The sequence below is a fragment of the Penaeus chinensis genome, chromosome 6, assembly GCF_019202785.1.
Source record: "Penaeus chinensis breed Huanghai No. 1 chromosome 6, ASM1920278v2, whole genome shotgun sequence".
NCBI classification, from domain to species: Eukaryota; Metazoa; Arthropoda; class Malacostraca; order Decapoda; family Penaeidae; genus Penaeus; species Penaeus chinensis.
The window spans coordinates 31,029,973-31,044,972 of NC_061824.1; the positions used below are offsets into that span (position 1 = coordinate 31,029,973).

The 15,000-nt window shown below is 42.1% G+C and overlaps 1 protein-coding gene across 1 annotated transcript in view; it reads right to left on the minus strand.

The window, feature by feature from the left end:
• Window positions 1-12,194: 12,194 nt before the first annotated feature.
• Window positions 12,195-15,000, minus strand: part of LOC125026523 — a 3,695-nt gene continuing 889 nt past the window's right edge. The window contains exon 2 of the mRNA XM_047615013.1: window positions 12,195-13,157. Within this exon, the coding sequence (XP_047470969.1) occupies window positions 12,601-13,157 (557 nt within the window). The 3' untranslated portion in view covers window positions 12,195-12,600. The remainder of the gene's footprint in view (window positions 13,158-15,000) is intronic.

Here is a 15,000-nt window from a genome sequence, read left to right on the forward strand (position 1 = left end):
TCACTATAACCCTCACTATCACCCTCACTATCGCCCTCACTATCGCCCTCACTATCACCCTCACTATCACCCTCACTATAACCCTCTCTTATCACCCTCACTATCGCCCTCACTATCACCCCTCTATCCCCTCACTATCCCTCACTATCACCCTCACTACACCCTCTCTATCACCCTCACTATCACCACTCCAACTATAACCCTCTCTATCACCCTCACTTATCGCCCATCAACTATCACCCTCACTATCACCCTCCTATAATCACCCTCACTAACACCCTCACTAATCACCCTCACTATCACCCTCACTATCAACCCTCACAATCACCCTCTCTATCGCCCTCACTAGGAAACGAAGATCCCTCACTATAACCCTCACTATAACCCTCTCTATCACCCTCACTATCGCCCTCACTATCGCCCTCACTATCACCCTCACTATCACCCTCACTATAACCCTCTCTATCACCCTCACTATCGCCCTCACTATCACCCTCTCTATCACCCTCACTATCACCTCACTATCACCCTCACTATCACCCTCTCTATCACCCTCACTATCACCCTCACTATCACCCTCACTATCACCCTCACTATCACCCTCACTATCACCCTCTCTATCACCCTCTCTATCACCCTCTCTATCACCCTCACTATCACCTCACTATCACCCTCACAATCACCCTCTCTATCACCCTCACTATCACCCTCACTATCACCCTCACTATCACCCTCACTATCACCCTCACTATCACCCTCTCTATCACCCTCACTATCACCCTCACTATCACCCTCACTATCACCCTCACTATCACCCTCACTATCACCCTCTCTATCACCCTCACTATCACCCTCACTATCACCCTCACTATCACCCTCACTATCACCCTCACTATCACCCTCTCTATCACCCTCACTATCACCCTCACTATCACCCTCACTATCACCCTCACTATAACCCTCACTATCACCCTCTCTATCACCCTCACTATCACCCTCACTATCACCCTCACTATCACCCTCTCTATCACCCTCACTATCACCCTCACTATCACCCTCACTATCACCCTCACTATCACCCTCACTATCACCTCACTATCACCCTCACTATAACCCTCTCTATCACCCTCACTATCACCATCTCTATCACCCTCACTATCACCCTCTCTATCACCCTCACTATCGCCCTCACTATCACCCTCTCTATCACCCTCTCTATCACCCTCACTATCACCCTCTCTATCACCCTCACTATCACCCTCACTATCACCCTCTCTATCACCCTCTCTATCACCCTCACTATCACCTCACTATCACCCTCACTATCACCCTCTCTATCACCCTCACTATCACCCTCACTATCACCCTCACTATCACCCTCACTATCACCCTCACTATCACCCTCTCTATCACCCTCACTATCACCCTCACTATCACCCTCACTATCACCCTCACTATCACCCTCTCTATCACCCTCACTATCACCCTTATTATCACCCTCATTATCACACTCACAATCACCCTCACTATCCACCTCTCTATCACCCTCACTATCACCCTCACTATAACCCTCTCTATCACCCTCACTATCACCCTCTCTATCACCCTCACTATCACCCTCTCTATCACCCTCACTATCACCCTCACTATCACCCTCACTATCACCCTCACTATCACCCTCACTATAACCCTCTCTATCACCCTCATTATCACCCTCTCTATCACCCTCACTATCACCCTCTCTATCACCCTCACTATCGCCCTCACTATCACCCTCACTATCACCCTCTCTATCACCCTCACTATCACCCTTTCTATCACCCTCACTATCACCCTCTCTATCACCCTCACTATCACCCTCACTATCACCCTCTCTATCACCCTCACTATCACCCTCACTATCACCCTCACTATCACCCTCACTATCACCCTCACTATCACCCTCGCTATCACCCTCTCTATCACCCTCACTATCGCCCTCACTATCACCCTCACTATCACCCTCTCTATCACCCTCACTATCACCCTCTCTATCACCCTCACTATCACCCTCTCTATCACCCTCACTATCACCCTCTCTATCACCCTCACTATCACCCTCACTATCACCCTCACTATCACCCTCACTTTCACCCTCACTATCACCCTCACTATCACCCTCACTATCACCCTCACTATCACCCTCACTACCACCCTCACAACCACCTCACTATCACCTTCATTTTTACTCTTGTCACCATCAACCCTTCTCGCTATTACCTTTTCCCCTTTTTTCAGATTTGTTTCCGTCCCCTCTTTCCCTATCTTTAATCTTTCTCTTTCTCTTCTTTCTTTTATTATCTTTCGTTTTTTTGTTGTTGTTTTTTTGTCATTTCGTGTTTGTTTGTTTTTTTATGATTATTTCGTCTTTCATCTTCGTTCTCCTTCGTGTTCGTTCTTCCCTCTTCCTTTCCCTCCTCCTCTTTACTCTCTCTTCATCTCCCTCTTACTTCTTCCCTCTTCACTACTTCCTTCTCCCCTTCCCCCCTTCCCCTTTGTCCCTTTTATTCACATCTCTTATTCTACTTATCCTCTTCTCTCTTCCTTCCCTTTTCTTTTATCACTCCTCACCCCTCTCCTCCTTCTTCCTCCCCCCCCCCCCCCTCTTTATCCCCTTTTACTACTCTATTCTCCTCATTCTCCTTTTCTCTCCCCTCTCCCCCTTCACCCTCCTGTCCTTCACCCCCCCCCCCTCTTCTCTTACTCCCCTCATCCTCTCCCCTCTTCCTTCTCTCCCACTCCCTTCACTGTCCCTTCCCCTCCCTCTCCCCTCTTCCTTCTCTCTCACTCCCTTCTCCCCTCACTGTCCCTTCCCCTCCCTCTCCCCTCTCCCTTCACTTCCTTCCATCCGCTTCTCCCCTCTCCTTCCTCTCCCCTCACCCTCCCCTCCCCCTCCTCTCCCCTCCCCCTCCTCTCACCTCTCACCCCCATCTTCCCTTCACCCTCCTCTCCCCTCCCCTACCCCTCCTCTCCCTTCACCCTCCCCCCCATCCTCTCCCTTCACCCTCCCCTCTCCCTTCTCCCTTCTCCCTCCTCACCCCTCCCCTCTCCCTTCTACCTTCACCCTCCTCTCCCCTCCCTTCCTCCCTCTTCTCCCCATCCTCTCCCCCTCACCCCCCATCCTATCCAGGGAGAAGGAGACGGCGGCTGTTACCATGGCAACACGACCTGCACATCCTTCTTAGGGTAAAACTTCCTCTTAGGAGTGGTCTGTGTACATCCCCTCGTCGTGTCTGTACGTACACGGAGGGTCTGACGTACATGTGGGAGCTTTCCCATGTGCGTTGTTCCTGCTACACGTCTGTTGATGGGGCGTTTGTGTGTGTGTGTGTGTGTGTGTTTGTTTTGTGTGTGTGTGTTTGTTTGTGTTTGTGAGTTTGTTGTGTGTGTGAGTTTGTTGTGTGTGTGTGTGTTTGTTTGTGAGTTTGTGAGTTTGTTTTGTGTGTGTGTGTGTGTTTGTTTGTGTTTGTGAGTTTGTTTGTGTTTGTGAGTTTGTTGTGTGTGTGTTTGTTGTGTGTGTGTGTGTGTTTGTTTGTGAGTTTGTTTGTTTGTGTGTATTTCTGTTTTTTTGTTTATTTATTTGTGTGTGTATGTGTCTGTGTTTGTCTGTGTGTGTGTAAGTGCATGCATGTGCCTGTGCATGTGTATGTGTATGTACGTGGCTCATGTGCGTTCGGCTGTGTGCATCATTTCCATGTACGTCTCCACACGTGTAAATCCGTACATGTGAACGTGTTAACTCAGGTACCCTTTGACTAAGCTTCCTGAATGCACACACTGACGAACACACACATGTGCACCACCGCCTTTGTGTACGATTTTGCACGTTTCTCTGTGTATACGTTTTGTGTGTGTGTGTGTGTGTGTTTTTTTTTTTTTTTTTTTTTTTTTTCTTTTCTCTTCTTTCCGTGAACAAGAAATAGAAAAATATGTTTAAATGTAATTAGATTAAAAATAAATATATGGAAAACGAATAAAAATAAATAAGAATAAAGATGAATCAAAATAAAACAGAGAATAAAGATGAATCAAAATAAATGAGAATAAAGATGAATCAAAATAAATGAGAATAAAGATGAATCAAAATAAAACAGAGAATAAAGATGAATCAAAATAAAACAGAGAATAAAGAGGAATCAAAATAAAACAGAAAATAAAGATGAATCAAAATAAATGAGAATAAAGACGAATCAAAATAAAATAGAGAATAAACTAAATGAAAATGGAAATGAATTAAAATGAAAATAAAATAAAATAGATAAAATAGAAGAAAAACGAACGAAGAAAAATTAATGAACATAAAGACAAAAAAAAAATTGAAAGAAAATAAAAAACGAAAATAAAAGTAAATAAAAAAATTAAAAAAGCGAAATAATACGAGATAAACATATAATAAAAGTGAAATCAAAACAGAACAAGACAAAGATAAACAGAAAAAAATCAAACCAAACCAAAGCAAGAGAAAAATAAAAAGCAAACCAAACAAAAAAAAATTTAATCAAATAAAAAACTAAAAAGAAAAAAAGAAAAAAATAAATAGAATAAAAAAAAAAATCCCCAAAAAACGCAAAAAAACAAACAAAACAAAAATAGCAAATCAAATAAAAAATTACCAAAATGAAAAATAAAAACATAAAAAAAAATAAAGAAAAAAACAAAAACCCCCAAAACGCAAAAAAGCAAAACGAATAAAAAAAAAAAAAGATAAATAAAAAAGAGAAATCAAATAAAGAAAAAAACAAAAAAAAAAAAAAAACGCAAAAAAAGCAAACCAAACAAAAGAGCAAATCAAATAAAAGACAAATACATAAATAAATAAAAATTAAAGAATATAAATAAAAACCCAAAATCCCAAAAAACTAAAAACTAAAAAAAAAAAAAGCAAACCAAACAAAAAAGCAAAACAAATAAAAAACAAAAACAAAAAAATAAAAAAAATAAAAAAAATAAATTAAAAACCCCAAAAACCCTAAAAACGCAAACCGAATAAAAACCCACAAAACGCAATTAAGAAAAAAAAAAAAAATAAAAAAAGGTCCCGAGCATCCTTCGGCGGATCACAGGAGAGAAGAGCCACGAAGGGCCTCTCTCTCCCGCCTTTCCCTCGGGCGCCGACTCCTAGCGGACGCCCGACGCCAGAATGTAGCTTGGTTGGCGCTTGGTCCGTCGGTCTTTCTCCCTCGGTCGGTCTGTTGGTCTGTCGGTCTGTCGGTCTCTCTCTCTCTCTTACTTACTCGCTCTTTCGCTCAATCGCTCTCTTGCCTTGCTCACTCGCTCATTCGCACACTCGCTCGCTCTCTCGCTCCGTCTCACTCGCACTCGCATACTCAAACACTCTCACACTCTCTCACTCAGTCAATCGCTCTCTCTTACTCACTCACTCACTCTTTCACTCACTTGTTCACTCGCTCTCTCAAACACTCGCATACTCTCTCATTCACTCAACCGCTCTCTCTTACTCGCTCACTCACCCTCTCACTCACTCGTTCACTCGCTCTCTCAAACACTCGCACACTCGCACATTTCCCCACTCACTCGCTCACTCACTCTCTCACTCCCTCGCTCACTCGCTCTCACTCGCTCTCACTCGCACAAAGGATATACAACTTAAGTGGAATTTCAAGGACACGGGGCATCCCAGTGGCTGCATCCTGGGTGAGGGAGTTTGAGGGGAAGGGGAGGGGGAAAGGGAGGGGGAAGGGGGAGGGAGGGGGGGAAGGGGAGGGAGTATGAGGGGAGGGGGCAGGGGGAGGGGAGGGAAGGGGAGGGAGGATGAGGGGAGGGGGAGAGGGAGAGGGAGGGGGGAGGGGAGAGATAAGGTGAGGGAGTTTGAGGGGAGGGGGAGAGGGGAGGGGAGGGGGTGAGGGAGGGGAGGGGGGAGGGGGAGGGGGATGGGGGAGGGGAGGGATAAGGTGAGGGAGTTTGAGGGGGAGGGGGAGAGGGAGGGGAGGGGGGAAGGGGGGAGGGGAGGGATAAGGTGAGGGAGTTTGAGGGGAGGGGGAGAGGGAGGGGGAAGGGGAGGGGAGGGATAAGGTGAGGGAGTTTGAGGGGAAGAGGAGAGGGAGAGGGAAGGGGGAGGGGAGGGACAAGGTGAAGGAGTATGAGGGGAGTGGGAAGGGGGAGGGGAGGAATAAGGTAAGGGGATAAGGGAAAGGGGAGAGAGGGAGGGGAAGACAAGGGATGATGGGGGTATGAAGAAAGGTGACGAGGGGAAGAGGGACGAATAGAGAAGATGGCGAGAATAGAAGAGAGGAGATGAAGAGAGGGAACGAGAAAAGGGACGAGATAAGAAGGACGAAAGGAGGAGGGGAAAGGCAAAGGATAGGGACAGGAGAACAGCATTCTATCCCAAGAGCAGTGACGTCATTATGGCACCGTAAGGTCACCGTCATGACACTAACTAAAGCGAGGATGATGCACCGACTGACTCAATTGACTCAACTGACTTCACTGACTCAACTGACTCAACTGACTCAATTGACTCAACTGACTTCACTGATTCAACTGACTTTACTGACTTAACTGACTCAACTGACTTCACTGACTCAACTGACTTCACTGACTCATCTGACTCAACTGACTTCACTGACTAAACTGACTCAACTGACTCATCTGACTCAACTGACTCAACTGACTTCACTGACTCAACTGACTTTACTGACTCAACTGACTTCACTGACTCAACTAACTTCACTGACTCAACTGACTTCACTGACTCATCTGACTCATCTGACTCAACTGACTCATCTGACTTAACTGACTCAACTGACTCAACTGACTCAACTGACTCATCTGACTCAACTGACTCATCTGACTCAACTGACTTCACTGACTCAACTGACTTTACTGACTCAACTGACTTCACTGACTCAACTAACTTCACTGACTCAACTGACTTCACTGACTCATCTGACTCATCTGACTCAACTGACTCATCTGACTTTACTGACACAACTGACTTTACTGACTTAACTGACTCAACTGACTCATCTGACTCAACTGACTAATCTGACTCAACTGACTCATCTGACTCAACTGACTTCACTGACTCAAATATCTTCACTGACTCAACTAACTTCACTGACTCAACTGACTTCACTGACTCATCTGACTCATCTGACTCATCTGACTCAACTGACTTCACTGGCTCAATTATCTTCACTGACTCAACTAACTTCACTGACTCAACTGACTTCACTGACTCATCTGACTCATCTGACTCAACTGACTCATCTGACTCATCTGACTCAACTGACTCATCTGACTCATCTGACTCATTTGACTCAACTGACTGGTGAATGAGGGGGGAAGAGGAGGAAAAGATGATGAAGGGGGAATTGGAGGAGAGGGAGTAAAAGTGTATTTGGAGAGACAATTGCGGTGAAGAGCTAAAGAAATAGAGAGATAGATAGCAGACCGATAGATTTGGAGAGAGGGAGGGAGGGAGGGAGAGAGAGAGAGAGAGAGGGAGAGAGAGAGAGAGAGAGAGAGAGAGAGAGAGAGGGAGAGAGAGAGAGAAACAGAGAGAAAGAGAAACAGAGGAACAGAGACAGACACATAAACAGACAGACAAAAAGAAAGAAATTTGAACTAGTACAATTATTTTAAATATATATATGTGTGTGTAGATATATATATATATATATATATGTGTGTGTGTGTGTGTGTGTGTGTGTGTGTGTGTAGATATATATAGAAGCACCTGAATTTTACGAACAATATCACGCAAAAAAAAAAAAAAAAAGGAAAAAAAAAAAGTTAACCCGAACTCACGGAATACGAATTAAAAAAAAAAAAAAAAAAAAAAAATGCCTTTGAGTTCAAAAGGTCCCGATTATTCAACATTACTAATAAATCTTTCATCGCTTGCGCCAGCCTAATTCAAAGGACTTTTAAACTGGATTTTTTTTTTTTTTTTATAAATAAGACTATGGAAATATATCTATATATATTTTTAATGGATATTGAAAATTACGTCATAAGAGGCATCATTGATAAATTCATTAGCAGGAAGTAACTTATTAAAAACGAAACTAAGAACTAATTAACTATTAAATGAAAAGCAAGTGATAAAATATGTAATTTCGTTTTCTTTTTTTTTTCTTTTTTTTTACTTTTTTTATCCTCCTCTTCGTTCTTATTATCTTATTCTCTTTTCTTTTTCTTCTTCTTCTTTATGTCTCCTTTCTTGTCTTTTTTTTCTCTTTTCTTATCATTATTCCTTTTATGTCGCTTCTTTTAATCTTCTTTACGTCTTCTTCTATCCTCCCTTTTCGTTATCTTCTTCTTCTTTATGTCTCCTTTTGTATCATCTTCCTCTTTACGTCTTCTTTCTTATTATCCTCCCTTTTCGTTATTTTCTTCTTCTTCATGTCTCCTTTTTATCATCTTCCTCTTTGCGTGTCCTTTCTCATCTTTTTATCAAGAACGAACAGTAAATAATAAGGTCTTTTGCCTTTTATATTCCTTCATTCCCTTTCCTCATTCCTCCTTTTTCTTCAATCTTCTTATGCCTTCTCTCTTTCCTTCTTATGCCTTCTCTCTTTCCTTCTTATGCCTTCTCTCTTTCCTTCTTATGCCTTCTCTCTTTCCCTTCTCTCTTTTCTTCATTGTCCCTCTCCTGATCTTCCTCATTATCCCTCTCCTTTTCTTCCTCATCCTCCTCTTCTCTTCGTCCTCATTATTCCTCTTCTTCTTCGTCCTCATTATCTCTCTCCTTTTCTTCCTCATCCTCCTCTTCTCTTCCTCATTATTTTTCTCTTCTTCGTCCCCTATCCTCCTTTCCTGTTCGTCCTCTTCATTTTTATATTCTTCCTCATCCTCCCTCTCCTCTCCCTCCTCTTTATCCCTCTCCTCTTCCTCCTCCTCCTCTTCCTCCTCCTCCCTTTCAATAGACATCGAGAATAAGTCAATTTTATTTTCTCTTCAACCAATTTTTTGTTGTTTATTTTTGTTTTTAAGTCAGTGCTCGACAAAGCCATCAATATCTTAACATATCTTGATTAAAAAAATAAAATATTCTAATCAAACAAATAAATAAATAAGAACAAAAAACGAAGTATATAAACAAACAGATAATAAATAGACGCTAAATAACATCTATTTTACAGGAAAAAAGATACACGTGAGGAATATTCAGGATGCATGAATTGACAAATCCGCTCTTTCATATGCACAGGATGAAGTTCAGGAGACAAAGGGAAGTTCGTGTCACCCTCGACGTCTGTGCGAGTCAACCAGTCTCGTAGTTTGTCTGTCTGTCTGTATGTATGTATGTATGTATGTATGTATGTATGTATGTGTGTATGTATATAAGTATGTATAAATAGCTTCCACGTGGCGTACAAAAGCACGTATACGCGTGGCTTCACCGCAGGCGCCCCAACGTGCCCCACGCCCCCACACCAGTACTTAAGGCTCAGGATGACCCAGGTCAGTCTCAGTCCTTTCAGAGAGTCCTGCTGACCGCTGCTTGTCGGGGCAGCGCTCCCCAGCGCGCCCACCCTCCGGGCAGACCAAGCACTAAGACTTACCAAGACTTGTATCCGTGTGAATATCTGTGTTGCTTACGCTTCTCAATAAAAGAGGTTAAGCCAACCGTCCGTTTCACTGCTCCTGCTAAACCATATGTTTAAGGTGTCATTTAAATACCCTTTACAATGTATGTATGTGTGTATGTATGTCTGTATGTGTCTGTGTCTCCATCTCTGTCTTTCTCTTTTTCTTTTTGTCTTTCTCTTTCTCTTACTCATACTCTCTCTCTCTCTCTCTCTTCTCTCTCTCTCTCTCTCTCTCTCTCTCTCTCTCTCTCTCTCTCTCTCTCTCTCTCTCTCTCTCTCTCTCTCTCTTTCATCTTTACATTCCTCCTAATACTAAAACTCCCTATCCTTTCATCCAGACGATATTGCACGTTGAATACCTCGCGTTGCATCTGCTTGACGTCATTGGCGTTAGGTCTATTTAAGTCTTTTACATACATAGGTAATATAATGATGGTATTTTCGCCTCCACAGAAGTTAGGTGACTGAGGAAGGCAGTTGAGATATTTTTAACCGATGGCTTTTAGGGAGTGAGTAAATGTTTGATCAGAATGAGCGTAGTTGTGAAATCTATGTTTTTGTTTCTGAGAGGCTGTTTATTTGTTTAATATTTATTTTTATTGTAGATGGATTTTTTTTTTTTTTTTTTATTCATTGCATTATTGTCGATGTTTAGTATTTCTTCTTGTTTATATCGTAAGTGGATTTTCATTTCGTAACAGTCTGTGGTCATACGAGCTAAAAAAAAAAAAAAAAAAAAAAAAAAAATTCATACCTCCTGTTACTGCATAAACCGATCCTATCTGTGTAGCAACACTCGCAACCAGACTCCCTTTTTTTCATGGGTGATGTTGCATATTGCATGCTTTACGAGCGTAAGACTGTAGATGGAGCTTGAGGAACTGCCAAGGTTGCATCGAGTGTCAGCAGACGACGCGGAGCACTGAGCTCTCTGCCTCTTTTCAGTCAGTTCTTGAAGTTTCGCCTCTTCTCCGGAGACCACCGCGGGATGACTGTGCCTTCATTATGCCTTCGCGAAATACCTCCAGAAATATTGCAGAAATGGGTTGTCTCTTCCCCTCTTCCCCTGACTTGCATTAATAATCAGAGCAGTAAGAATAAGCATTGTTTCGATATGTTGCGCTAAGAAGCTTCTCTCTCTCTCTCTCTCTCCATTGCACTGACTCTTCGCTTGATTAACAGAGCAATATAGGTAGCGCAGTGTGTCACGTGTTCGTTCCTCTTGTTTCCACTTGGTAAGAGCAAAGGGGGGTTGAAGAATGGAAAATTACATGTCACGAGAGATTGTCATTATCTTCGCTACCTTCAGAACGTATCATACGCGTACGTAATGATTGGGTTTTCCGGGTCTATTCTTCATTTTTTCTTTACCCAAAACAAAAACAAACGAAAAAAAAAGACAGGTCTAATAAGCTGTTTATCCAATTGTTCTTACCTTATTACTCTCTCTACAGTATCACCAGATTAGCGATGATTCTTTCCTCAGGACTCGATTCCCCATAGTTTTATCCTGGCGTTGTTTGCGAGGCAAAGAATCCCTCGTTTCCTACACTCCGATGTTTAACTTCGACTTTTCTCTCGTATTGTTTGTGTATTGTTCATCTGCAGGATTTTCGCAGTCCATGGGGGGGCATTTTCGACCAAGGCTTTGTTTTCGGAGGGAGGAGAGAAGTGCATGTTGAGATAGCCATGTTTTGAAAGGGAGCTGTGCGGAGGCATTGGACAAATGATTTTTTTTTTTTTTTTTTTTTTTTTTTTTTTTTTTTACACCTCCGAGGTTTTCTTCCAAATCGTGTTATTTTACTCTCCTATTTCCTCCATATTCTTCATGTCTATTTTTCTCCTTTAGTGATTATGACGCTTGTCAGTCAACACATATCACGCATGACCTAGGTTTATAGACCTACATTAACAATGCTTTAAAAAACGAAAGTCACTGGATGTCTTCTTACCCATTCTATGGATTTTTGGAATTTTACGTGTTAATTCCCATTTGCAGTGGATTTTCCTAATAACCTTTATACTTGCATGATTCCACAAGTTTCTTTCACACACACACACGCTTTCCCGAGTGTGCCAATGATCCCCAACAATATTTCAGATTTGCTTTAAAGACTGACATAATCTGTAAAGTAGAGGTCAGCCAAGTCAGAACAGATCAGATATATATAAGGAGGAATCTGAAGCACTAAGTACAGCTTCAGTAGACCACGTGCTAAGAGGGTAGAAGAGCATAGCAAGCTGGTGAGTGGGGGAGAAGCAAGCGTGTGGGACTAATCGGTCGCTGTTCGTTGGTTTCTCACATCCTCAGTGTCACGTCGAGTATAACTAGTTCTCTAGAAAATCTCCTTCGATTTATATGTCATGCTGGATTCATGACTGTAACAAGGTATGGACTAGGAGTGAATTCATTTGTGTCTATATTCACATTCACAAACAGAAAGGTGCTCGAGTACAAATACAAATGGTTCAACAAATATTTGACTGTTCAAGAAAATGAGTGTCACTGACATATATGACAACCGATTTTAGACAACCAATCAGCAGATGAGAGGTTAGTTGTAACAGTGCATGAAAGAAAATTAAAAAGCTGCATTTACAGTAAATATATAAAATTTATTAAAAGTTCACAAATCTGTAAAGAAACATGAACCATTACAAAAATAGTGAAGTGTAATTCACATATCGAAAAACATCTTCAATAATCTTAAGAAGAGTAATCTTTGTATTTTTTTAATGTATGTAATTCATATTATCCCCACACTTATAATTTACATCCATAGGGAGCTTTTACTAAATTAGTGCATCTGTTCTTTACATCTACAAGTAAAATCCTCTCCTATGTATTTATTTGTGTCCCCTATAGTTTTGGAACAAATACTAAATGATTATGAAAATTCAATTACAACGGTAAGCCTAAACATTGGACTCACGTGGTGCTTACATGAAAGTGTATGTCGCCGGGATCATATCTTACAGAGTGTTGCAATAGGCATTGGATCTAGTTTTCCAGCTGGTCATTTTCTTGCAACAAGAGCAAGTCCAGTATCTGTGCCCTCAAACGCAGCTTCTTTGTATCCGACATTTTCTTCATGTAAGGTAACAAACTCTTGAAGAAATGCAGGTCATCGTCTTCTGAATCCTCCTTTCCCTCCTGAAGTTCTTGTTTCCTCTTTCCCGCTGTAACATCGTCGGTGCCTTTGCTCGCACGCTCTTGGCTCTTCCGAAGTCGCTTGATCCGTTCTTCGCTGGAGTCTTGAGATGTCACTGCTTCAGAGGAACTATTATTGGATTTATCTGGCGGAGACGGTAGCCACGGAGGGACTGGAAACCGAACTTCACAATCCTTTCCCTTGACATCTTCCCCGTCGACTATTTCCAGTGGTAAGTTCGCAAATCTAGCCTCAGGTGTAAGAACATTCTTAAGGAAGGCCATCTGTTGGAAATATGGCCAAGTACTAGATACCAGTTCTTCCGAGGGTCCTCTTGCTTCCATTTTCTTCAGCTCTCGTCTGTAGTAATCTCTGGCATTCTTCCATTTGTTCCTCGCTAATTTTTCTGAAAAAAAGAAAAATTACATAAACTCTGATTTTTGCAATGTATTTAAAAATAAACTCAGCTGTTAGTGATAGTTTTGATTGGCTTACTTCCTGCCCCCCATATATAAATATACAGTTTCACTACCGATCAAAAAAATATCTAGATATATGTACATGTTTCATTATCAACAATTAATTGCACTGTTAGGTCCATATGTATGGGCAGCAATACTGACTGCTTTTTGAGGCAACTCATTTTCCAATGTTATTAATTCAGGTCAGAATTAGTTCACAAAACCAGACATCAGTCACAGAACTGCAGAATGGATGGGCCTTGTATTGTTTCTTGCCACTTTAAGTTTCATTTGGGTACATTACATGAAAAAATCCTAAACCTAGGTACGCAGTGTGGTTCTCGCAAGAAGACAACCGCACTTCCATCTGGGCAATGGGAGAGTTGTGAACAGGGGCGAAGTCTTGTAGGAGGCAGACACTTTTGGTCAATATTCTGCACCTTGGTTTTAATAGCTTCCTGTAAATTCTGTAGTAGTAGTAAGCTCCTTTAATTGTAGTACTTTTGCCAGAAATTCATCACTACTCCATGCTGGTCCCTAAACATTGTGAACATGACCTTGGTTGCAGAGGGTGTGAAGGTGAAGGTGAGTCAAAGTATTTCCATTGTTTTAATTGGGCCTTAGTTTCTGGATCATAATGAAAAACTCATGCTTCGCCCTGTGTAATTAGTCTGTCCAAAAAGTCCTCCTGGTTTTCTTGACTAAAATAGCTTTGGAACAATGGACTCATTCCGGCTTCTGGAAAGGTGTAAGTAGGCAGGGAACCCAGTGAGCAGACAATTTTTGTATATGTTGACGGTCATGAATGATTTTGTCCACAGACCCAACACTAATCTTGACATCTTGGCAGTCTCCACTTGATGGACAGTCAGTGGCCGATGGGGATCGCCCTGGGATAGGAGCCGTTTTCACAAACCTCCAACCACACCTGAACTTGGGATGCTAATGTTTATCAACATCGTATGATGGTGCATCTTCCCCACAGGTTACTTTCATTTCATCAAAGGTTTCTTGTGGTAAACGGAAGTCCCAATCCCTCGCTCGTTGTTTTCGCAGTGGGCTTAGGAGAGGAGATTGAAGCCCAATGTCGGGGGTCACCCCTGCCTTGGAACTCAGCCCTAGCCTCCTCTAACTTTGCATGGTCTTTTGTTAACACCCTTTCCTTTTCCTTCTCTTCTTCATCCCTTTCTGCTGTCTACTTATCCTAATCGTTAACTCAATTTTACCCTTTTTCTCCACAATAATGCTATACTTAGGAGGCCTTAGCCCCTAAGCCCAACCCTATCACTGAATTTTGAACACGCCGCTATTAACCTCACATGTTGATGCGACAGAAAATATTTAATAAATGATAATAACTGTGGTGTGCGGCCAAGTATTAACACCTGATCATTAATCGATACTTCACTGATTCCTCTTTTCACACCTTACTGCACCTTCACCGCTGTAACAGAAAACCTGTTATGAGTTAAAGTCTAAAAATCTGCACATGGCCTATAGAGATGTGCATTATTATGCTTGTGAAATTTCAGCCTCCTAGGACACGCGGAAGTGGGTCAAGGGAAATCTTTAAAGAATGGTAGTAGAAGTGGTAACAACAGTGGCGGTGGTTGGACTAGTATTGGTGGTAAAAAGGGTACTGGTAGTAATAGTGGTAGTAATGGTGGTGGTGGTAATAGTAATAATGATGGTAGTGGTGGTGGTGGGAGTGGTCATGGCGGTAGTAATAATATTTAATGGTGGTTGTGGTAGCAGAAGTAGTGTTGGTAAGGTGGTAATAGTAGTAGT